Source organism: Anomaloglossus baeobatrachus, chromosome 6, assembly GCF_048569485.1.
Source record: "Anomaloglossus baeobatrachus isolate aAnoBae1 chromosome 6, aAnoBae1.hap1, whole genome shotgun sequence".
NCBI lineage: Eukaryota > Metazoa > Chordata > Amphibia > Anura > Aromobatidae > Anomaloglossus > Anomaloglossus baeobatrachus.
Genome location: NC_134358.1, coordinates 453,329,575 through 453,355,550, shown reverse-complemented (window position 1 = coordinate 453,355,550; position 25,976 = coordinate 453,329,575). Strand labels below are relative to the sequence as shown.

Genomic DNA, 25,976 nt, shown 5'->3' with positions numbered 1-25,976 from the left:
CTGGGTACATATTGCTAATCCCTGCCTAACTGTCCCTGTATACACTAGCATAGATAAAGAGATCTTTAGAAAAAGTATTTCTAATGATCCTTTATAATATGCTAATGAGGCCAGTGACTAGTCGCAAGGGCGTTATTTGCTTTGGCTAGTCGTCCCTCTTAGCATGTAAGCATGTAAGGCGTGCTAACATGCTAATGAAAGCACAGCGTCAGAGGAAGGTCACGCTCACCTCTCCGCTGCCATTGAGTCCGACGCTGGACTTCTGCTCAGTGTGCATGATCCCGGACTTTCCATTATGTGCACTACACAAGTTTGAAGCCTGGACACATACACTCAGCTTAATAGTGCGTATGACCAAAAGTCTGAGATCATGCACACTGAGCCAAAATTCAGGAGTCGAACGCGATGGCAGCTGAGAGGTGAGCTTGATCATTCTCTGATGCTGCTCATTCATTAGCATGTTAGCACGCCCAAGGAGGGGTGTGCTTACATGCTAAGGGGTCCGACTAGCCAAGAGAAATAACACCCTTGTGACTAGTCCCTGGCCTCATTAGCATATCATATGGGATCTTTAGAAATTGTTTTTCTAAAGATCTTTTTATCTATTCTACTAGATACAGGGAGGGACGGTTAGGCAGGGATTAGCAATATGCAACGAGAATCGCTTTTGGTTCTTGGTGAATATAGAACCTGACAAGTTCCCTTTAAGCCCTCAACACATCATAAGTCGTATCCCTGACTTTTATGAATGATTTTATGCCAAGGCCACATCTTTCCCTCCATATGCCTCTAACAGTAGTGGGTGGAACGGAGTTCCTATCCCAATTAACCTGCCCGGCTGGATGGTGCGCTGTTCTGACCCGTCATCGGCATGCTCATGATGCAATCGCAGACACTGTTGTGTGTGCACGTAACCTTACAGTTGCTATGAAATAAGGACGCCTTCGAAAACCCTGAACAATTCTTGACATATATGGCATATCTTACAAGCCTTATGAAATACTGAAAAAAATGTGTGAGAAGCACAAGGGTAGAGATTGGACTCCGCTGTTTCTACAGAGGTTGGAATGCGTGTTGTGTGTAAGAATGCTCTTCCTTCAGCACATTCATTCTGCTCTCAGAAAGTACACAGAGGTCTTGGTATGTTTGTAGACTTTGGCAGCAGATAATAGAGGAGGACAAGCTACACAATGCTACACACTCTCTCATGTTTCCTTATCTCACATAAACTGAAAAGATACTTTACCTGGAATGTGGAGCAGACACCCCCATTCTCAATTGTCAGGCAGAAGCCACACATTGTGAGATAACCTAAAATAAAAACTGGGCACATAACAGGTAAGAATAAGTGGTAAGAATCACTGTTTACAGGGGTATTCCCATCTCCAAGATCCTGTCCAAATATGTAGTAGGTGTAATAATAATAATAGTAGTAAAAGTAATATCAGCAAATACCTAAAATTAGAAATATAATATAGCTCTCCTGACATAACAATGTCTTTTACCTCAAGTGCAGGGCTTTGCAGTAGTTTAGATATCCATGGTTACAACCATGAGCAACAAACTAACTAGCTGTCGCTATATGAGGTGACGTAACCATGGATACCTAAGCTGCAATGCCCTGCACATGAGGTAAGAGACATGGCTATATCAGGAGAACTATACTACATTTCTAATTTTAGGTAATTTTTATTTCGCCTACTACATATTGAGACAGGGTCTTGGAGATGGGAATATCTCTGTAAGGCTTCATTCACTTTTTTTGCATATGGGAGAAATCATTGATTTTCATCCGTGTGCTGTATCCAATTTTCATCTACTTTTGGTTCATGTGTCAGGTTTTAGGCCATGTGCGCATTAGGCGTTTTTACCCGCGGTTTTACTGCAGATATTTCTTGAGAAATGTTTGTAATCTTCCTGTAGACATTTCCCAGCAAATCCTATGGGAAAATAGCTGTGCGAACACTGCCTTTTTTTCTCAAGAAAATTCTTTCTGAAGATTTTCTTGAGAAAATTTCTTGAGAAAATGTGCGTGTCACTTCTTTTCCGCAGGTACCTGCGGAATACCCCCGGTATTTCACTCCATTCACTGTAATCGCAAAATACCGGGGGGTTACCGCAAGTAGCAAATGATGTGCGTTATACCCCCGGTATAGCCGCGATTTACCTGCGGTAATGCTCATCACTGCCTGCGGTTTTGCAGGAAGTGATGTCATTATGACAGAAGAGGAAGCGGAGCAGAGTAAACACACAGATCACACTCCCTGGACGCCGCACAGAAGCACTTCCGTGTGACCTCCAAGTGCCCGTGCAGTCTGTGCCCTGCTGCAGCCCCGCGGCTGCCAGCATAGCAGTGTCAGTGTCTGCCCGCAGTATCAGCAGCTTGTCACCCTGCAGTGCGTGCAGCCGCGACGATGCCGAGCGCTGCTGTCAGGTTAGATGAGGTCATTACCTGCTGTGACGATCTCCTGCCTCCTGACGTCACTGCTGTCACTGCCGTCTATGCCCACGGCCCGAGACTGTCACTAGCGGTGATGTCACGGGCTCTCGTGATACTGCTGAGAACGCGGTGGGCATAGAAGGCAGTGACAGCGCTGACGTCAGCAGTGCAGGAGATTATCACAGCAGGTAATGATCTCATCTAACCTCCTGATGGCAGCACTCGGCATCCCCTGCAGTGATCTGGGCTGACCTATTGATGTTAGCTCAGGTCACTGCATTGCTCTCCCAGCCAATGGGGAACATTCTGTTCTTCATTGACTGGGAGAGTGACTATGGTATGGATTACACCGGACCCGGATTTGATTGTTCTTGTCAATAAATTGGTGAAAGAGGGAATGTGGGGAGTGTTTTTTCAAATAAAAGTTTTTTTGTTGTCTATTTTTTATTTCTTACTGACTGGGTTGGTGATGTCGGGTATCTGATAGACGCGTGACATCACTAACCCCAGGGCCTGATGCCAGGTGACATAACACCTCTGGCATCAACCACATATATTACCCCGTCTGCCACCGCACCAGGGCAACGGGATGAGTTGGGGCGAAGCGCCAGGATTGGCACACCTAATGGATGCGCCACTTCTGGGGCGGCTGCAGCCTGCTATTTTTAGGCAGGGGAGAGTCCAATAACAGTGGACCTCCCTAGTCTGAGAATATCAGACCCCAGCTGTCCGCTTTACCTTGGCTGGTGATCCAATTTGGGGGGGACCCCACGTTTTTTGTTTTAAATTATTTATTTAATGTAAAATAACAGCGTGGGGTGCCCTCTGTTTTGGATTACCAGCCAAGGTGAAGCTGCCAGCTGTGGTCTGCAGGCTGCAGCCGTCTGCTTTACCCTAGCTGGCTACAAAAGATGGGGGGACCTCACGTCGTTTATTTTTTAATTATTTATTTATTTTTGGCTAAATACAAGGCTAGGCACCCTTTAGTGCCACATGAAAGTCACTAAAGGGTGCCACCTTAGAATATGCAGGGAGGTGGGACATTATATATGTCTTTCTCATCTATCTATCTATCTTTCCCTCTATCTATTATCTGTCTATCTATCGATTATCTATCTATTATCTATTGTGAGACTGTGACCGGGGTTATCTATGACGGCCGGTATGTCTCGCCCCGGTTGTGCTCACTCCATGATAGAAAGTAACTCCACTCCAGGGTTAATGCTGTTTCCCTACAGGCTTAAGGAAGGGTTAAAAGGAAACAGGAACGAGGGCAGGTGTGCCGGGTGTGAGGGAGTGATTACAACTCCCTGAGTTCTCTGCCGGAAAGGCACATATGTACTATTGTGGACATTTCTTTGGATAATAAACCGTGTGCTGTGAACCTTGGTGCCTGGATCCCGTGTCTTCTGCTGCGCAGCCGACCACGCTACCTCACATATGGTGGAGAATCGGCGGGCATGCCAGCCCGGTGAGGTGTAGCTTCCATTTCTGGTGACCCGGTAGCACATGTCCTGGATTCAAGCGGCTATACTACAGCCCAAACCCGGCAACCCCATGGAGGACATATTAAAGCAGCTGGCTCAGGCTACTGCACTGCAACAACAGACCAATGCACACCTGCTCCGGACGTTGGATCATCAGCAGCAATCCTTGAAATTGCAGGAACAGAGGCTCCAAGAACAGATGGTCCTCCTGGCCAAGTCGATCCGGGCCGGACCGGCAGCAACAACCCCGGGACCGGGTGACGACCGCAGCGTCCGGAAAGCGGTGAGACAAGTGTTGCAAAAGATGACCCCGGGGGATGATGTGGAAGCGTTCCTGGCGGTGTTTGAGCGGGTGGCCGAGCGGGAAAAACTGCCGACCCCCCAGTGGGCTGAGGTATTGTCGCCCTATCTGACGGGGGAGCCCCAAAAAGCATATCTGGACCTCTGTACCGAGGACGCCTTAGAATATGCAACCCTGAAAGCCGAAATACTTGCTCGGATGGGGGTGAATACCTATGTACGGGCTCAGCGGGTAAATCAGTGGTTCTATGAGGAAGCCAAACCCGTACGCTCCCAGGCCTATGACTTGTTGCATCTCGTAAAAAAGTGGTTGCAGCCTGACACTCTGAGCCCGGCGCAAATGGTAGAAAGGGTAGTTGTTGACCGTTTTGTACGCACTTTACCCGTCACCATTCAACGGTGGGTTGGACAGGGCGACCCAAGTACCCTGGACCAATTAGTGGGCCTGGTAGAGCGGCATGTGGCTACGCAGGACTTGATACGGGACACTGAGACTTTGCGTACCGCCCGTCGGTCCGGCCCCTCCAAGCCTAGGGCCAAGAACCCACCGCTGACACCGGTGCGGGAGTCCGCTACCGTCCCGTCTGAGGCTGCACCCTCCGTCCCTGAGGTCCGGAAAACTATGTACCCTAAACGACAACTCGTCAAGGGGGTGTCCTTCCCTATTAGATGTTGGCGGTGCCAGCGGGTGGGACATATGGAAGCCCAGTGTCCACTCACCACGGAGCCCATGGATTGTGGGGTTACCCGGCGGGGTTCAATGTATGCTCAGGTGGTGTGTACCGCTGACCTGGTCTACCCAGAGACTGAGCCCCACTTGTGCCAAATACAGGTGAATGGATGTCCGGTTACAGGCTTGTTGGATTCCGGAAGCTTAGTGACCCTTGTGCGATCAACCCTAAGGGCTAAAGTAAAGGCCACAGGACGTACCGTGGGGGTGGTTTGCATACATGGGGACCGCCGAGACTATCCCACGGGGATAGTCACCATCACAGCACCTTGTGGTCAGGTGCAACATGAGGTGGGACTTATTAATACTCTTCCCTATGATGTGATCCTAGGAAGGGATCTGCCCTATTTTTGGACTTTATGGAAGGGACCTCCTAAGTCCCCTCAGATATTGGTCAGTCCGGGACCTGAGCCCTACAATCCTGAATCCGGGACGCCTGCCGTAGGGGTTCCCATGATAGGGACAGAATGTGAACCCGATAGGTCGCCCCTAGAGGTATTGGCAGGAGAGGCTGAGACGGTTGAGCCCATCCCGGAGTTGGAGGCATCCCCGGATACGTTTGGGACAGCCCAACTCCAGGACCCTACATTAATACATGCCTGGAGTCGGGTGACAGTAGTTGACGGGGTGGCACAGCTGCCTGGTGCCCAGGAAAGATACCCCCATTTCGCTCTTAAGCAGGATTTACTCTACCGGGTAGATGAAATACGGAGCGTAGGGGTAGAGCAGTTGGTGGTGCCCCAGCCGTATCGCCGGCGGGTCCTCGACTTGGCTCATAAACACCTGATGAGTGGTCACCTAGGGGTCAAGAAAACGCAGGAGCGAATATTGCAAAGGTTCTATTGGCCCGGGGTCTTTGGGGAGGTAAAACGGTTCTGCGAAACCTGCCCGGAGTGTCAGCTTACCGCACCCCTGACCCACTTTCGCAGTCCGTTGGTACCCTTACCCATTATAGAAGTCCCTTTTGAACGGATAGGGATGGATCTGGTGGGGCCCCTCGTAAAGTCTGCTCGAGGGCACCAACATATCTTAGTGATCATTGACTATGCCACCCGGTATCCAGAGGCGATACCTCTCAGACATACTGCGGCGAAGCTTATAGCTCGGGAGTTGTTTGCTGTGTTCTGCCGGGTGGGGTTGCCCAAGGAGATCCTTACGGATCAGGGGACCCCATTCATGTCTAAAGTGACCAAAGAGCTATGCCGGCTACTCCAGATCAAGCAGTTGCGTACGTCTGTGTATCATCCTCAGACGGATGGTTTAGTGGAACGATTCAATAAAACCCTGAAAACCATGCTCAAAAGGGTGATTTCCAAAGACGGGAAAGACTGGGATATGATGCTTCCCTATTTGATGTTTGCCATACGAGAGGTGCCACAGGCATCCACGGGGTTTTCGCCTTTTGAATTGTTATACGGGCGACATCCCCGGGGATTGTTGGACCTGGCAAAGGAAACATGGGAGCAAGAGCCCACCCCCCATAAAAGTGTGATTGAACACATTTTAGCAATGCAGAACCGCATAAGCGCGGTCATGCCAATTGTGAAGGAGCATTTACAGGAGGCTCAGGCCGCGCAAAGCGGCCGCTACAATAGACAAGCCACCGTGCGGACCTTTAAACCCGGGGATCGGGTGTTGGTATTGATCCCCACGGCGGAGAGTAAATTCCTGGCTCAGTGGCAAGGCCCCTACGAGATAAAGGAAAGAGTCGGGGTGGTCAACTATAAAGTATTGCAGCCCGGTAGGCGGAAACCTGAACAAATATACCATATCAACCTATTAAAACCTTGGCAGGAACGGGAAAGCCTGATGGTTGATTTATCCCCATCTCCCTCCTCTTCGGGTCGTTCAAACCCGGCTCCAGCAACCTCCGGAGAGGACGAACCGGAAGTAAGGATTGGATAAGCCCTCACCAAGCAACAGAGGCGAGAGGCCAGACGGCTGGTTCAGCAGAACCCCGATGTCTTCTCCGAGTTGCCGGGTAGGACCAGTCTGATACGACATGACATTGTCACCGAGCCTCACCTGAAGGTACGCCTGAAGTCATACCGGGTGCCGGAGGCTCGAAGACAAGCCATATCAGAGGAAGTGAAGACAATGCTACGCCTGGGGGTCATCGAAAAATCCCGGAGTGAATGGGCTAGTCCGATTGTCCTAATACCAAAACCCGATGGCTCCTTAAGGTTCTGCAATGACTTTAGGAGATTGAACGAAATATCCAAGTTCGATCTCTACCCCATGCCCCGGGTGGATGAGCTGATTGATAAGCTGGGACAGGCGCGATATTTCACCTCGCTCGACCTGACCAAGGGGTACTGGCAGGTGCCCCTGACGGAGTCCGCCAAGGAGAAAACCGCTTTTGTTACGCCGGAGGGTCTCTTCCACTATGTTGTCTTGCCTTTTGGGTTACATGGCGCTCCGGCCATGTTCCAGAGGTTGATGGACTTGGTGCTGGAACCCCACCAGGCGTATGCATCAGCGTACCTTGACGACATCATTATTTACAGCTCCGAGTGGCAGACCCACTTGGAACAGGTACAAGCGGTGGTAGACGCGCTTCGAACAGCCGGATTGACAGCCAATCCCAAGAAATGTGCGTTGGGACTCACGGAAGCCCGCTACTTGGGCTACGTAATAGGCCAAGGAGTGATTAAGCCCCAAATTAACAAGGTTGAGGCGATCCAGAAGTGGCCTAGACCCCTGACCACGAAGCAGGTTAGGGCCTTCCTGGGTATCGTGGGGTACTACAGGAGGTTTGTAAAAGATTTTGAGGGACTATCAGCCCCCTTGACGGACCTTCTCAAAGGCAAGAAGTCCGTCATGGTGCGCTGGACTCCGCAGGCCGAGGACTCCTTCCGGGCCCTGAAGGGGGTCCTGTGCGGACAGCCTGTTCTTGTAAACCCTGATTTCCGGAAGGAGTTCATAGTACAGACTGACGCCTCGGAGGTCGGCCTGGGGGCAGTGCTGTGTCAGGTGGTTCAGGGGGAGGAACACCCCGTCACCTTTTTAAGTAGGAAGCTCACCCCTCCCGAGCGGAATTATAGCGTAGTGGAGAAGGAGTGCCTGGCGATTAAGTGGGCCTTGGAGTCCCTACGCTAGTACCTGCTGGGACGTCAGTTTCGCTTGGTGACGGATCACTCTCCACTGGTCTGGATGAGGTCCGCCAAGGAACGGAATCCCCGGGTTACCCGGTGGTTCCTTTCTCTGCAGAACTTCCGGTTTACGGTTGAACACCGGGCCGGTAGGTTGCAGGGCAACGCCGATGCCTTGTCCCGCGGCCCGTGTTTGATGGCAGGAGTTCAACCCCGCTCGCTTGAACTGAGGGGGGGGGTGTGTGAGACTGTGCCTGGGGTTATCTATGACGGCCGGTATGTCTCGCCCCGGTTGTGCTCACTCCATGATAGAAAGTAACTCCACTCCAGGGTTAATGCTGTTTCCCTACAGGCTTAAGGAAGGGTTAAAAGGAAACAGGAACGAGGGCAGGTGTGCCGGGTGTGAGGGAGTGATCACAACTCCCTGAGTTCTCTGCCGGAAAGGCACATATGTACTATTGTGGACATTTCTTTGGATAATAAACCGTGTGCTGTGAACCTTGGTGCCTGGATCCCGTGTCTTCTGCTGCGCAGCCGACCACGCTACCTCACACTATATTATTTATTGCAGTTCAGCATAAAAAAAATGCAGGGACCAACCTGCGGAAAAACCGCCGCAAAATCGCGGGAAAAACTGTCTGATGTATTCCACATGAGGTCCCATGACGCTTCCAGCACTGCTACATCTGACTCTCACAGCGAGAGGCCATAGATCATGACTGCTCGCTGTGAACTCCACCCAGCAACAGACGTGAGTCATGCTATCAGTAGTGACATCGCTCAGTTAGACGCTGCCACAGCTGGTGTCCTCCACCTGTGACAGCAAATCACCTGTGACAGGAAGTCACTAATTGGGTAGTTTGGGTCTCCATCCACATACAGCCAGCCATAAACAGATCACTTCCAGGGACGGGTGGGCGAGATTTTTACATTTTTTGGTTGTTTGGTGCACACTCCATCTGATCATGCTATTGTTACCGCCAGTGCGAGCCGTTCAAACACTGAAAGCGGCTCACACTGAGCCAAGCACAGAGTGTACCCAAGCACAACGATGCTCACACCTGTGGTGTTTGTACTTAAAGCATCCACTGTTACATTAAATTCTGTAGTGAAATTTAAAACCTACCACATACACAGGGCCTGATTAATCAAGACTGGCATTTTTCATGCCGCTCTTGATGAGGAGATGTGCTGCAGTCAGAAGCTTCTGATTCATGAAGAGATACATGCTTCATTATGAATCAGCAGAATTGGACAAGTGACGTACACCTCTGTGTGCACCTCACCACAAATCTTACTCCATTTACTGATGGAGTAAGATTTGCAGCATAGTGAACACCGCTGCTCATCATTAACTTTATTAACAGCGGTCGCCACTTCCTAGTTCAGCCCCAGCTCCCCCCAGTTTGTTTTGGCGCTTGTAAAAGCTTTGGTGAGTCAGGCAACCAGAAGTGTTTCAACTTGTGGTGTTTTATAGCGTTTTCTGGGTTAGTGGTATTTTTTTTTCTAAACAACAACTTCTGGATATGGCATCTTTACGACGTTTTACCAATAGACTTCTGTATAGGATTTGAAAAACATACTTACTGTGCTAAATGTTCCAAAATAGAAATCACCATCAAAATGCTTCTAAAACAAAAAAAACTCTGCAAATCCATTAGACATAGACCAGCATATTTGTGACCAGATATAGGGGGACTGCACAGAAAGGCTGATCACTCCTTGGGGTCTAGGGAACTCTCTACTGCTTCTTCTTTTCTTCTTTTAACGGTCTTCAGCTTCACTTCTAGCCATGGTGACTTGATGCATGAACGCTTTTTAGGAAGATCAATCTTGCGCATTCCTACATAGGTCCACTAGGGTCTTCTCTGCCGTTATCTTGATAGTGTCAAGCCATCAGGTTGCTGGTCTTCCTCTTCACCTTGTCCTTCTATTCTTCCAACCATGATGCCCTTCTTCAGTGATTTTTCTCTTCTTCTGATGTGTCTAAGGCTTCTGCCACACTCACGTGAAATTGACGCACGTGCCGAGAGACACGTATTTTCCCTGCGTGTTGCGTGCAGGTAAGTACGTGTCTCTGGTACGTGCGTGACACGTGTGTTCTACGTGTGCTATCCGCGATAGCACACGTAGAATCGGTAATTATTATACTCACCTGGTCCTTCCTGATGTCCGCGCTGCTGTCCGTGGTGCTGATCCTCTGTCTCCAGCCCTCCCGTCTCCCCGCTGCTGCTGCTGCCAGGCAGTGAAGTGAATATTCAATGAGAATAATGAGCGGCGGTCGGCAGCAAGAGGCAGCAGCGGCAGAGACAGGAGTGCTGGAGAAGGTGAGTAAATGTTTTTTTTTTTTTCACTGACATGTGTGTTTTCTCCGGCGCGTGTCACACGGGACCGCATCCACACTACACCCGTGTGGTGCGGGTGCAGGCCGTGTGACACCCGTGCTGCGGGAGAAAACACTGACATGTCAGCGCTTTCAAAAACGCACACACGTACAAACGCACACGGACACACGTTCCGTGTGGTTTTACGTGTGTGTGCCTGCTACAATAGGGTAGCATTGGTTAAAGTGTCTCCGTGCCGCCGGTACGTGTAAAAAATGACAAACACGTGCCGGAGGCACGGATGTGTGGCGCTAGCCTAAAGTAGGCTAGTCGTAGCTTGGTGATTCTTTCTTTGAGTTACATGTCTGGCTTGATTTGTTCCAAAATTGATTTGTTTGTTCTTTTTGTCAACCATGGTATCGTCACATCCTTCTCCAGCACCACATTTCAAAGGTGTCCCCTGCTTACCCTCTACCAAAATGAATAGAACTATATAAATATAAATGGTATGTCCAAACAAAATGTCCATGAAGATAGTTCTGTAATACTGATAAAAACTCGATGAAGCCAGTGAATTCATAGAGGTCTTTGTACTAAAATTGTAACAGTGTAGCAGAGAGAAAAAATATAAAGGTTTACATAGTTTACATGTAGATTGTCTAGAAAACACTTGGCTCGAGACCTTCTACTTTTATGTGGTCACAAAATTCCTCTCTGATATCCTTATCTGTCACCGAGGGAAAAGTTATTCCAAGTGTAAGGGTAAGTTCACACAGTGCGTTTTTCGCAGCGTTTTTCGGGTGCATTTTTGGCCTCAAAACTGCATGACTTTGCTTCCCCAGCAAAGTCTATGAGTTTTCATTTTTGCTGTCCGCACACAACTTTTTTTTTAAGCTGCGTTTTTGAGCTTAAAAAAAAAATGGACATGTCAGTTCTTTCCTGCGTTTTTCTGCGTTTTCCCCCCATACAATGCATTGGAAAAACGCAGCAAAATGCAGAGATGCAAAACACAGCCAAAAAACGCACCAAATCGCGGAAAAAACGCATGCGTTTTTTGCCGCGTTTTTTGACGCGGGTGCGTTTTTCTGCGTTTTTAGCGGCCAAAAACGCACAAAAGCGCAGCGTCAAAAAAACGCAGCATGTACACATAGCCTAACAGTTCTGTTAGGATCTTCAGGTCCTCATGCTGACTGTGACACATTCTTTACTATCCTTGTTGAAAACTCCTTTTTCATGACTGTATTGTCATATAAGGTCTTGGCCTACGGAATCGAGCACTAGAATTCTATTACTATCCCCGTTGCCTCTTCTGATTAGTAAGCCGCTAGGACATTATGTGAGCATTATGCTGCAACATAATTATGTTGTGGCGGTATACTAGTAGAAGTACAGGGAATTTTGCATGTAGTAGAGGTAGTAGAGGTAGTGGAACAGTCCAAATGCTCTGGTCCATTGGCCAGGTATACACAGTGTGGTAGCCGGTCAGGGGTATTTCACATCTTTTTGCTCCAGTCTCTCTATATATTCTATATACTTTTGTTATGTGTGTTATAGAATTCATGACGAGACTACAAGACAAGGCTCATTAATGTTGTCTATTTGTACATTATACATACACAACATGAATGTGTCATCTCCTAAGTCTATGTTCCCACAGTCAGTGTTTGTTGAGTTTTTGATGCTGCAGAATATCTGCACCTTAGTTTACTTGCAATTTTTTTCATTGTGTTTTTGTGTGTTTTTGACGTTGTGTTTCTATCACGTTTTTGACACAGCATTTTTCTTTTCTTTTTGATGCTGCATTTCTTTTGTCTGTTTGGTGTCATGCTATAAATAAAGCTGCTTTGTTTTTGAATCTTCCTGCTAATGACATTCTTTGGTGCAGATTAAATGAGTTTTTGATGTGTTTACGCTGCGGAAATACACTAAAAACGTGTGTGATCATTTTCTGCATCTAATGAAAGTCTATGGAGAAATAGAAAAACAGAAACCTCAGGGTACCCTAAAGAGAAATCGATATGTTACAGATTCGAAATATGCTCCGCAGGTCACTGTACACAGAGTAAAAAAGGACAGTGGACATCAGATTTCTATTGATCTCATCCACTTTACCGGTCCTGTAAAATTCTGCCTTTTTGACCCAGCAAAAATGTTCAGCGTCAAAAACGGAATAAAAGCTCATTGTGGGCATAAAACCTTACATATCTGTTTTTAGTACATACTGTGTTTCCCCGAAGATCTTTTCTTTGCTCCTCTGTGAGGCCCTGTGCACACTAGGAACTAACCTTTTCTTAAGAAAAATCTGCACCATCTGTCAGAATACTGCACCCGCGGCAAAAACCGCGGTAATAACGCACCAGCGGTTTTGCCAAGGTTTGCTGCAGTCTTACTACTGTATTGCCGCGGTTTTGCCGCGGTTTTTCCGCCGGTTGTTACCTGCGTTTTTTTACCATTCCTATGGCAAAAAACGCAGGTACCTGCCAAAAAGAAGTGACATGCTACTTCTTTTTGCTGCAGAAATTTTGCAGCAAAACCTAGAGGTAAAAAATACGCATTGTGCGCACAGCATTTTTTTTCCAATAGGTTTTGCTGGGGAAGGACTGCAGAAAGGTTAGGAACAAAAAACACACCTTTTCTGCTGCGAAAACCGTGGCAAATCCACGGCAAAAACCGCAGTGTGCGCACAGGGCCTTATTCTTTCTGGAAATGTCAGTTGTATATTACTCCATCTTCTTCTTATTAGTTCAGATTATGTAGGGACACACCCGTTAACGATGATAATAGTAACACATAGATGTTCATTTATTCACACATTTCCAGGAGTACTAATAAACGAATAGTGTAATGGAGAGACCTAAGAACCTGTCCTTCAGCTTGGAGTATTGGAAATCCAGCTACTTCATTAGATGGATATGTCTGGAGAGCTGACAGGTCATTTTAACATTTTCACCTGTTTTCATTCCTTCTGCGTCGGGAGCTGGTCATCTGAGGAGGAAGCCGCTTACGTGGCATAAAAGCCCTGAATAGATTGCTGGATTCACAAATGTAGAAATTTCAATTTTAGGGATCACTGGCTTGTTCTGATATTGTACGCATCATATCACTTGTTGGTCTCTTAATATTTGCTCCTGATTGCTGCACAGAATATTTAGATGTGTTTTTGTTTTGTGATCCCTATTCTCTTTTATGTGAGATTTGTATTTCACCTTTTTCCGGTTTGGTTTTCCGGAGGATTCACTTGTTTTTAATAAAGGTGCGTAGGCTGTGATTCCGAAGGAAAACACAAAAAAATGAAGTATTTTCATTTATCTCCGCCCGGACCATGTTTTATAAGTAGAATGATTTCTAAGATGTAAGGAGCTGAGCTGTTTCTACTGAATGTCAGGTTACAGAGTTCCTCGGGGCAGCATTAGGAGGCTGTTCTTTTTAGAGTAGATGTGAGAAGGAATATGTTGAACTATTGTACATGGCTGAGAGAAATACTGTATTTAAACTAAAACAGTTTATTTTTAAGTAAGCCACATAAAATGTTTCCATGGGGTGAGAAAAGAACTCTACCAAATGGATGTTCTCACTTGCTATTTTCCTGTGATTCTGTACTGAATAAGGCCTCATTCACACGTCTGATATTTGTGTGCAAGGGCTATCCACGGTATTCACAGATAGCACTCAGACCCATGATATACATGTCCAATATTTTCCTCGTACTGAGTGATCCGCAGAAAAAATCTGAGACCTATCTGATTTAGATCCAAGGGTTGGATTAAAATCATGAGTCTGTCCATAAAAAGACGGATCACATTCGGTGACATGTGAATGCATTTCCAATTTTCACAGATTATAAGAATTGAGAAGGGGGAGAATTTTCTCTTTTCAATGCACTTTGATCACACTCATGAGAGTGTGATCAGAATAATCGCTTATCTCATACCGGTATGTGTAAAAACCTGGACATATACATGAGACCTAAATCAATGTGCATACATGTCCTAAAGAATGGAATGGATATCTTAAAGAGATTGTCCACTAGTTTTACTTTGATAGTCTATCCTTAGGATAGGTGATCAATGTCTGATCGGCCAGGGTCCGACACCCCATACCGCCGCCGATCAGCTGTTTTCTGTGTCGGCGGTGTAAGGGTATGTGCGCACTATGCTTTTTACCTGCTTTTTACCTGCTTTTTTGCTGCTTTTTCTTCTGCGCTGTTTAATGCCAAAATGGATGTGTTCTTCTATTCAAGCAAAGTCTATGGGAATTTGGGTTTCTTGTTCACACTATGTTGTTCAAAATGCTGCCTTTTTGAGGCAGAACTTTGGTCAAAAACTCAGCTTTTCAAAGAAGCAACATGTCAATTGTTTTTGCCATTTGGGTTTTGCACTGCAAAGCTGAGTTTTTGACCAAAGTTCTGCCACAAAAAGGCAGCATTTTGAACAACATAGTGTGAACAAGAAACCCAAATTCCCATAGACTTTGCTTGAATAGAAGAACACATCCATTTTGGCATTAAACAGCGCAGAAGAAAAAGCAGCAAAAAAGCAGGTAAAAAGCAGGTAAAAAGCAACGTGCGCACATACCCTTAGTGTGATTTCCTGGACTAGCCAGGTTGTCCCAGGTAGGCCCATGCACACACACACACACCCCTCCCCCTTACTAAGGTGACAGCAGCCAAAGTAAAAACCTTTGTCACCTCCCTCCGGGTTTGATGTTCACACCAGGGGGATGGAGCCAGGCAGTTCGCTCCGCCCACCGAGGAGTTCACAGGCCCGGAGGTGGGAAAACAGTGAGTTGGAGTTGAGCTTTGACAGTGGAGTGAAGTGAAGTCAAGTTCAAGGGCAGACCTGTGCTCAAGCCAGCCAAAGTCTATACCAGGTGTCTGGGTTGGAGCCCAGTCACCTCTGGCAAAGAGGCAGATGGTGGTGGCCGCCTGCAGGAGCTGGGATTACAGCCGGTGGAACCGTAGGGACCGGGGACGGGCGGTGGCCCGCCGGTACCGAACCGGGGAACCGATTGGAAACCGGAGCACCAGGAGGGGTACTCAGACCCAGTACGAAGCCCAGAAACAATCGGGCTGAGTCAAATCAACTGATTGAGGACTGGACTTTAGGACCTTTCCCACATAAGACCCGACTGAAGACAACAGCTCAACCATTGGGGTAACGCCACCGCCCAGGTATAGAGACCCGAGGGGCCAGCGTCTGCGGGCAAAGAGGGCTCACCCAACACATAGCCAGCCGGGGAGCGGACTACCATTGCTTATGCATAAGAGTCGTAACTTTTACACAAGAGAGGTGCAGGAGAAAGGCGGAAACCACCAACCTGTTAAGGGGAAACTGCAGCCGGCTGCGGGCACCGTTGACCATCTTGTTTAGTTTACCAGAGACTCCAGCGTCTTTATCATAGTGAGTACACCAGTGCCTTCGGGCTGTGCACCACACCGGCATCCCAGCACGCATCTATCGCCGCGCCTCAGCACCTCCCTCGGGCCCCCGGGACCATCATCCCCCTACCCAAGGAGGGGGTCAACACCAAGCTGCGCAACACCGTCCCTGGGAGCCTAGTCAACGGCAGCGGTGGTGTCCATCCATTCACCACAACCCATGGGTGGCGTCACAAACTTAAATCCCCTGCAAACCACCGCGACTCCGGCCGTGGGCCTCCCCACCGAAGTCCCTACGTGTAGCGCCAACCCCGTTTCAAAGTGACGTGACCCCCGGGTCCTTGGAGAGCTCGAGCCACCCACCGACGAGCTGGCCGAGCCCCGGGGTGGTACAGTAGCAGGCAGCCAGAAGTGCTCTGTTCCCGAGCTGCCCCCTCAACTGATAGTGGCCACTGCCGGATACTGCACATCTGCCTCCCATTCAAATCAATAGGAGGCGTATGTGCAGTACCCGGCCACGGCCGCTATCAGAAGACATTGCAACTCCTGTAGCTGAGTATTTCCGGCCAGCTTCTGCCACTGCCGGCACTGTAAACAGCTGATTGGCCCCCGGCCAATCAGACATTGATACCTATCCTAAGGATAGGCCATCAATATAAAAATAGTGAACAACCCTTTTGAAAAGGATTTAGGTTGCGTCCAAGAATCTGTAATATTTTCAAGAAAAAATAATTCAGGGTGCGGCAATCTTTCTTTTTTCCTTAAAAATTCAAACACCATGATGGAACCCATAGACCTCATTATAATTCACTAGGTTCTGTTTGTTCCTTTTGATGTTTTCTTGGTTTTCTTTTTATATGATGTAACAAATCCGTCCGACAAATGGGAACTGAGTCTACAGGCATTACACATTGGATGGTTTGAAGATAAAGGAAGTAAAATTCAGTAAAAGGAATAATTGATTCAACTGATGTCCGACCATCAAATGTTTATCATATTAAAAAACAACCGGGCTTGTTGCAGTTTTTTCAACTTATAATAGGCACTGGTTGCATCATCAGGGGAAAGAATATCTAACTCCGCTGTTGTGGACTAAGATATCTTTCTTTTTGCCGATGATCATTTGTTTGACCGGTGAACAACCATTGGTTGGCCTATTTTTGTCTTGTCTGTATCAACTTTACAAACAGCCCCACACTTACTAAAATCTCTCACTATTGACCTCTGAGGATTAGCTGCTTTACAGATTAGAATTCTTGAAAGTGTCATCTGTATTCCTGAATATAAAGAGTGATATAGAAAAACTGCTCATTTCCATTAGAAAAATATATCTAGCTTTTAGGACTATGTCAGTTGAAACGTTTGTTGATTGTTTCAAAAAAGTGGCAGCAGAATTTTAAGGAGAATCTGTCAGCAGATTAGGCTCTGTGTTGTAGTTTAAATAGACTGAGTGTTTTATCAGCTGGAGATTAACACTACTGGACTACATCTCACCTAACCAGCAGACAGGCTAATCTGTGTAATCATGCCCCCACCACTGATTGGCAGCTTACTCACAATGCACAGTGTACTCAGGAAGCTGCCAGTCAGGGGTGTGGGTGGGTCTATACACAGAGAAGTTTTATGGGCACTACTACCTCTGTGACAGAAAAAAATAAGGATTCTAGCAAAACTGCACTAAACAGTTCAGTAAGTGACACATCCCTGGAATCAGACTGGTAGCCACTACATTGTGCAGCTCTTAGATAACATAACAAAAAGATGTTAACAGATTTCCTTTAAATGCAACTCTGGACTATAATACTATACTATAATCAACACTATGTAACAAATGCAAAGAATTTACAAGGTTATGGACTTATGTGCATCATGTATTATATATAAAAAATCATAGATCAATAATTCAATTGAAAATTTGCTGCTTTCTCCTCCTGGACTGATCTTTCATGTTCTAAATTCTCATTTCATTGGTAAAATCTGTCCTCAGACTTTCCCGTTGATGAAATTGGAGATGGCGGTTGGTGCTCATAAGGACAACTGGAATGTTGTTTCAGGAGAATGTGAAGCACAATGTCTGTGTCTGCAGCTCGATCCTTCCCCCTTCTCGATCTATGGAATTTTAAAGCACCAACTGTCATCTCCTATCTCAGCAATGGGAAAAACTGTCTTCACTGAATACGGATTTTACCCTTGAATTGAGGGGAAAAGATCAATCCAGGAGCAGAAAGAAACAGATTTCTCTCATAAGATATATTACACGATTGCTTATTTTCATGTGTACTATTGATTTCTGAAATAAAAATTAAACTAATGGCACCCAGCATAGCTAGTAAACAAGATCCGAGCGAGGGTCAGACCCAGACAAATTCTTGAAACAAGCTAAGACACAGGTTTTCTCAACAAGCCATATATATGCGAGATTAAGACCGCATTGGTCGTGGGAGACGAGAGCCGGAGGACCCTCAAAATGGACGGAGGTCATACCGGAATTTGAAACTGAGGACTTTTTAAAGGCCACACTGATTCAAAGAAAATTTATATCAGCTAGTAGTATACAGATATGGCATTAATGATTTTCCATAGGTCCTACATCACCCCCTATATTCAGTCAAAAATAAACTCGAGAACATACTACAATTGTTCCAAATGTGGCAAAGAGAAGACAGACTTATTTCATCACCTTTGGAAATTGCGCAGATTAGGGGTGTCTGGGGGAGCATCCATTCAGTTCTACAATCCAAATATAACATTAAATTCCCACTGACACCACAATGGGAAGAAGACCAACTAAAACTACCAAGACATATTAAAGCATCTCTTATTATATGGGCCTCGGCTACCAGGAAGAGTATATTACATAAGTGGCTTAGGATACCTTCACACTTAGCGATGCAGCAGTGATCCGACCAGCGATCTGACCTGGTCAGGATCGCTGCTGCATCGCTACATGGTCGCTGGTGAGCTGTCAAACAGGCAGATCTCACCAGCGACCAGTGAACAGCCCCCAGCCAGCAGCGACGTGCAAGCGACGCTGCGCTTGCACGGAGCCGCCGTCTGGAAGCTGCGGAGACTGGTAACTAAGGTAAACATCGGGTATGGTTACCCGATGTTTGCATTAGTTACCAGCGCACACCGCTTAGCTGTGTGTGCAGGGAGCAGGGAGCCGCGCACACTGAGCGCTGGCTCCTTGCTCTCCTAGCTACAGTACACATCGGGTTAATTAACCCGATGTGTAATGCAGCTACATGTGCAGAGAGCAGGGAGCCGCGCACACTGCTTAGCGCTGGCTCCTTGCTCTCCTAGCTGCTGTACACATCGGGTTAATTAACCCGATGTGTACAGCAGCTACATGTGCAGAGAGCCGGAGCCGGCAGCACAGGCAGCGTGAGAGCTGCAGAGGCTGGTAACTAAGATAAATATCGGGTAACCACCTTGGTTACCCGATGTTTATCTTGGTTACAAGCTTACCTCAGCTGTCAGACGCCGGCTCCTGCTCCCTGCTCGCTTCATTTGTCGCTCTCTCACTGTCACACACAGCGATCTGTGTGTCACAGTGGGAGAGCGCCTTTGAAGAAAACGAACCAGGGCTGTGTGTAACGAGCAGCGATCTCGCAGCAGGGGCCAGATCGCTGCTCAGTGTCACACACAGCGAGATCGCTAATGAGGTCACTGCTGCGTCACAAAAAGCGTGACTCAGCAGCGATCTCGGCAGTGAGCTCGCTGTGTGTGAAGCACCCCTTAGTCCGGAACCCCCATCATTATCACTTATTCAAACTAAGGTTATGTTTGTGTTCAAGATGGACTGATTGGACGCTCTCTCAGATAAGGAAACGTTGACAAAAATATCTTTTTGACACATGGTCCACATTCATACCCACATTGCCGCATGTCATTAGAACCAGACTTAGATCTCAGTTTGAACACACATCGTGGTATTTATTGAAAAATATAAGTGGACGTAACCCAATTCCATAATATTGGACAACATAAGTTAGAGGATGCACGCAGAGAGGGAGGGGGAGGGAGGGTATTGGGGTTTTGTTCTGATGATTGTAAATGATGGTAAATGAAGTTCTAAAACTTGTCATTATTATTGTTGACATAAATATTGTATGTTACAAGTTCTTTTTTTTTTTTGAAACATAATAAAAAGAAGTTTAAAAAAAATAAAATAATGGCACCTGTTTAAAAGAGAACATTCCCTTAGCAGTCTCTCTCTTCAGGTAGAAAAATGAAGAAAAAAAGGTGACCCCCCCACCAAAATGTGGTAAAAACACTTTTTTAATTCATCTTGTTAAAATCCTTACATTTGTCAGGGGGATGCTGGCAGTGTGTGGACAACGGCCGTTTTGCACGTGAATGCATTTTGAAGCGCAATCACACATGAAACGGGCGTCGTCCACACGCTGATCGCATTCCCCTGCCCACCTGTATGGATTTTAACAAGAAAAATTAAAGAAGAGTTTTTACCACATTTGGTGAGTGTCACCTTTTTTCTTCATTTTTCCATATGTACTTTATTCCACTTCAGGTGGAGGATTGAGCACCACTGTATTGTGTTATAACAAGGTCTTTTCCCCCAAATCCCATTATTCGTTATATTGGCTCATTGGATCGTTAATGTAGTTCCTCTCCTGTTTGTTTTTGAGTCTCTATCTCTTCATCTTCCATTTCATTAACTTTAGTTCGGATTCACAGTTCCCATTTACAGTCTGAGATTGAACCTCAATTTCCGGACCCACTGCAGGTCTGCTAGCTTGAACTCAACAGCATCATTAGCATATAGGATGAGTTTGGGTCTAGCAATCCACTGCCGGTCCGTCCTTGCGCTGTGAATGTCGGACGTGTGAAACGCTTTTCTAGTTGTGTTTATTTTCATATCATTTTTTCCATTTGATATTATCTTTATCTTATTGATGCTGATATTATTTGGTTGCAGAATTAACTCAGATGTATGATCAGTACCAGTGCCAGGAATTTAGTATACTTCCCACTGCAGAATGACTGCAATAGAAATCCATTAACCCATATTCACTGCATTTATGTCATACACTTATTGGTATCATATTGTTCTGGAAGCCCTCAGTTCACACCAAAGTAAATAAGCGGTGTGTATAGAAGGAGCATTGCTTCCTCTTGGTCCAGACTGGATGAGCGTCATGGCGAGCGGCTTCCTTTTCACTGTAACCTTCTTGATTGCTACAATTGTAAATTGCAGAGCTGTCAAGTTTAAAAACAACAGTAAAGACTATAAAGCAGCTCCACATCCCTTAAAGCAGAGAACACCCACTGCCTTTAACTACTGAATACAGAGATTACAGAGGCTATACAATCAGCTTGTAGTGCACTCAGCATGTCGACAACCCATACTCCTTCAGCAACTAGTCTACAAATTTTAAATAAACATTCTTAAAAAGTTTCTATTTTTTTCTCTTTTTTTTTTACAGCCATCGAAACACAGAGTACTAGTTCCGAGGAGCTAGTACCGAGTCCCCCATCCCCACCTCCACCTCCTCGAGTTTACAAACCCTGTTTTGTGTGTCAGGACAAGTCATCAGGATATCATTATGGAGTCAGTGCATGCGAGGGGTGCAAGGTAAGTGTCCCTCCGATATGTGTGTATAAATGTCCACAGGTATTCATAAAGTATACAACCTTCAAACAATTACACAACTCTATACGCTCCTTCAGGACTATGTAAATGGTATGTTTACTTAAAGGAAGATAAGATGTGAACAAGTTTGGAATGTATTGCAATATACTATGACATAATTAGGTCATTTATTGCTCCTCCTTAGTTTAAAATCTATTATAGGTATCTACCGAATCACTGATGGATGGGTTTCAAGTAGAAAACAGTCTTTTACTGATAGTTGTTAAGATCTGAGCTCAGGAATCTAATTTTGACATGAACCTGTGATTTAGATAATGTTTCAAAATAAATTATGTAAGGAATAATACCATTTTTGGCCATTTTGTCACTTGTATCGTGCATTTTTTGCCAGTTTTCCACTCTGTTGGATCTCTAATTTTCAGTTCTGTCTATGAGCTATTGGGAAGAGATCAACTGCTATGATGTCTTCCATACACGGTACACACAGATAGTAGGGATCGTGCTCTCTTTTCTCTGTGTGTAGAAGCAGCCATATGTACGGTAGGACAATATACAGCAGTACTGAACAGTTCAGCTATGGACAACGCTAAAATAAATTATTTGCTAGAAAAGCAGCAACACCGATCTGTTACTCTGTCTACGGAAGTTGCGCTCCCTCTCCCTTCCACTTCCCTTTCTATACTTAAGGTTTGTAGTCTAACACATCACAGTACTGGCTATTATCTTGCTTTTATAGAATGGGCAAGATGGATTTGACCTGTTTTTCATAGTAAATGGCGAGTTCAAAAGGCATGTAGGAGGAGGCAAAGTGGCTCATAAATGGAGAAAGAGGAACATTTCTTCAATAAGATTTGTTACAAAATGTCTGATATTTGCTTGTTTTTTTTTTACTTATGGAGACTTTGCTGAAATAAAAGTGACAATTTAATTATATATAGTCACAGAAACTCCCTTAAAAAGAGGTTCCACTGTTTTCACAAATACGGTATATACTTTCTGTTAGCATATGATGGGGCTCATCTGGGTTCTTTATAGACGATTTCTCGCCAGATACCTAGAAAAATACCCTTTATGTAATATGAGAAAGTGACAAAGAGATATTGGACCAGTATCTACTGACCAATGATCAAGTATTTTAGGATTCTAAAATGTCCCGTTGTTTACACACTATATATGCTCTTCTTAGAACTTACAAAACGTCTTTGTTTTGCACCAAAAATTGCTTTAGAGGAGAATGTCCATACTCAAGATGTTTAGTGGAGCGTCAAACCTTATACTTACTGTATGTTAGGAAGACTGCCATCACTTGTACATATATGAGTCTTTAGTATACATTATTCCTGAAAATTCTGAAATAACAAAAACAATATCTTGATGAACAGTTATCTTCACCAATCTAATAATACCTTTATCTCTTATTTTTTTTTAAACCTTGCATATCACCACCATAGTGTTTGCCAGTACATTCAGTGGCTCCATCGAAGCATACATCCAAACCCCTACATTGCAGGATTTAGGCATATGCTCCGACGGTGCCATTGACTATAATGATGCAGACATAGTCACAACGTTCTTTGTTGGCCATACTTTCGAACATACACACCTTTTGGAGGCTACTATGTCTTGCTGTCCACCTCAACTAGGCGTATGCAGCCAAAAATGATGCACAACAGAACACACTGTGACTCTTGCTGGATCATTATAGTTAATGGCCTCATCAGCGCATTTGCCAGGATACAATTCATAGAGCCTATCAACTTTGGGGCAACTGCTTATTCCTGCGAATTCTTCATTATAACTGACATGCAAAACATCATTCTTTATGAATCGTGGGCATTATTTCCCACAAAAGGTTCATTCTGATGTATATTTATGTATTTACGAAATGAGTAAATCAATTTGTTTTAGTGGTCCAGTCAGTGGTTTGTGGAGACCATGTGGTAGCCTTGCAGTCTCTTCTTACTTGCCAGATTCCCAGAACCTCTTCTGATTTATAGGCCTCTTACCTGCCAGATTCTCAGAACCTCTTCTGATTTGTAGGCATGTGTCAAACTGTAATGATGATGTCACATCAGGCCTACAATTCAGAAGAGGTTCTGGGAATTTGGCAGGTAGGAGGTCTACATATCAGAGGAGAGTCTGGGTATCTGGCAGGGAGGAGGCCTACATATCAGAAGAGGTTATGGGAATCTGGCAGGTAGGAGGCCTACAAATCAGAAGAGGTTCTGGGAATCTGGCAGGTAGGAGGCCTACAAATCAGAGGAGATTCTGGGTATCTGGCAGGTAGGGGTCCTACATATCAGAAGAGGTTCTGGGAATCTGGCAGGTAGGAGGCCTACAAATCAGAGGAGATTCTGGGTATCTGGCAGGTAGGAGGCCTACATATCAGAAGAGGTTCTGGGAATCTGGCAGGTAGGAGGCCTAAAAATCAGAACAGGTTCTAGGAATCTGGCAGGTAGGAGGCAGCCTGAAAGGCTCCTGTCCACCACCAGTTTTCTGTGAATTTATTCGCTCATATCTGTTATACTTGCAAAGGCCAAATAAGTTTCTCCAAACCTACTCCAATGGGCATTAATAACGAGACATATTACCATACTTTGGCCTTTATTGTGTGTGTGTGTATATATAGTAAATCATTGGGTTTTGCATATCCTATCAAATTATCAGGTTGCTAAATTTACAAATACTTAGACATCTTACAAGATATTGCAATTGTAATTGAAGCAAAGACATCTACAGATACAAAGTATCTGTTTTTTGTCATTCAATAGCATAATTTTGGATTTGGCCCAGTTAATATTTAGGTTTGAGAAACATCCAAAGTCTTGAATTACAAAAACAATTTCTCTCAAAGCCTCTAAACAAATTCCTAGACATATTAATAAATCTTTTTTTTTCCTATGTAAATGCAAGAACATAAATGATTTTTGGAGTAGACATAGATGTTGTAAAAAGTAGCTGATTAGCTGATATATAGCATGTGTAATTATATAGTCATTCACAGGGGGTTAAGCAAAGACAAATGTCCATCAGGTTTAACATTTCTCAGCTGCTTGGCTCAGAGTATCGCAGGGCAAAACCTCCTAGATGGTTGTGGCCAGTATTACTGTATTTGTGAAATACAATTCCTTCCCGACCCAGCTGGAACATTTGGATGAGATTTTTTCTTTAAGTAAAGCAGAGAAAAGTATTTTATTTGTAGCATTACTTGCTGCTGCTAATCACAGGGTTGACCAGTATAAGAATTCCTTTCCAAATTTATAGCCAAATGCAGCAGTAGAGCCTACAAAAATAAATATAACTTGTGTATTTTTGCCATAAAACAGGTGCTGCAAAATACAATACAGTCAGTTACTAAAACACACTGGCCTCCACCATCATCATCATCATGGGAGGTATGGTGATATTCAAGGATATATAGCAGAACACTGTTACTATAATGGAACCTTTTAGAAACCATTTAACCACACAAAAACTGCCAGTAACAGTTGCACTTAGTCTTCCCATACCAGAGCCACCCAGTCACCGGCCATTATAACAGTTGCAGCCTCACCCAGGCACCTAAGGATAAATCCAAACTCAGTGTCCTCAATAAAGGTACATTTTATTTTTCATTTCTCAATCTTCTTCCTATAGTTTCTAAACTAATTGTTGATTCATTTTTAGGGTCCACTCCCTGCTTATGCTAAAATCTCCCTCTAAATCCCACTTTTTTTTTGTATATATTCTTTATTTAGGATATTTCTTAATGATACAGAAATAAAATAAGATGAAGTCAACAATCATAAACATGTGTTTTACAAAGAAATGTTGGGGTGGGAGGGGGAACAATGAACTCAAATAAACTAAAACTCGTTTTCAATCCAATAGACTGAAACGACAAAGACCTGTTAATCATACACGACATAGCCTCACATCATATTCTGGAAATATCAGCTTCGACTCCGCCCCCCCAACATGAATTTCTACTAAGTGCTCATTACAGAGAGAGGTAGAAGAACATCTCTTTGATGTTGTCTTACTTCTGACGGTCCTGAGGAAGGGAGCTGAGCTCCTGAAACGCGTAGACCTATGCAACAATAAAGATACATGAATCTGATCCTCTGACTGGTGATTGTTGGAGCGGCATTCAAAACCCGTCTTCTACCTCTCTCTGTTATCTGCCGTTTTTGGGTTGCTGCTACCTTGATCTATTTCTACATGCGATTATAGTGGTTGTGACTGTCACAACTACATTTGGTGAGTAATATTGCTCCCCCCTCCCCTGCCCTGTACATATTGGGGTAAGACCCTATTGCGCTTTGTTTTTCCACAGCTTTTCTATTTACTAAGTGCTCATGGGAAGAGAAGAATAATATAAAAAAATATACAAGTACTTATATAACAATACAGAAAAAACATCTTACATCAATAAATGGGAAACCAAACTAAATGCTACACTCAACCCCTGCAATATCCAAATAATATTTAATAATGCTCACAATCTCTCAATCTCATCTAGGTACCAAGAACTCAACTACAAAATAATCTCACGTTGGTACAAAACCCTAAATCCCACTTTTTATTTCTTACATGTGTTGTACTTAAGTGTGTAAGTTTAAAAAAATTATTG

The 25,976-nt window shown here is 45.0% G+C and overlaps 1 protein-coding gene across 4 annotated transcripts in view; it reads left to right on the top strand.

The window, feature by feature from the left end:
- RARB (retinoic acid receptor beta) overlaps nt 1-25,976 on the top strand; it is a 964,546-nt gene that overhangs the window by 737,193 nt on the left and 201,377 nt on the right. For all 4 annotated transcript variants that reach the window (XM_075315284.1, XM_075315281.1, XM_075315283.1 and 1 more), the window contains one exon: nt 21,198-21,346. In XM_075315284.1, the coding sequence (XP_075171399.1) occupies nt 21,198-21,346 (149 nt within the window). The remainder of the gene's footprint in view (nt 1-21,197; nt 21,347-25,976) is intronic.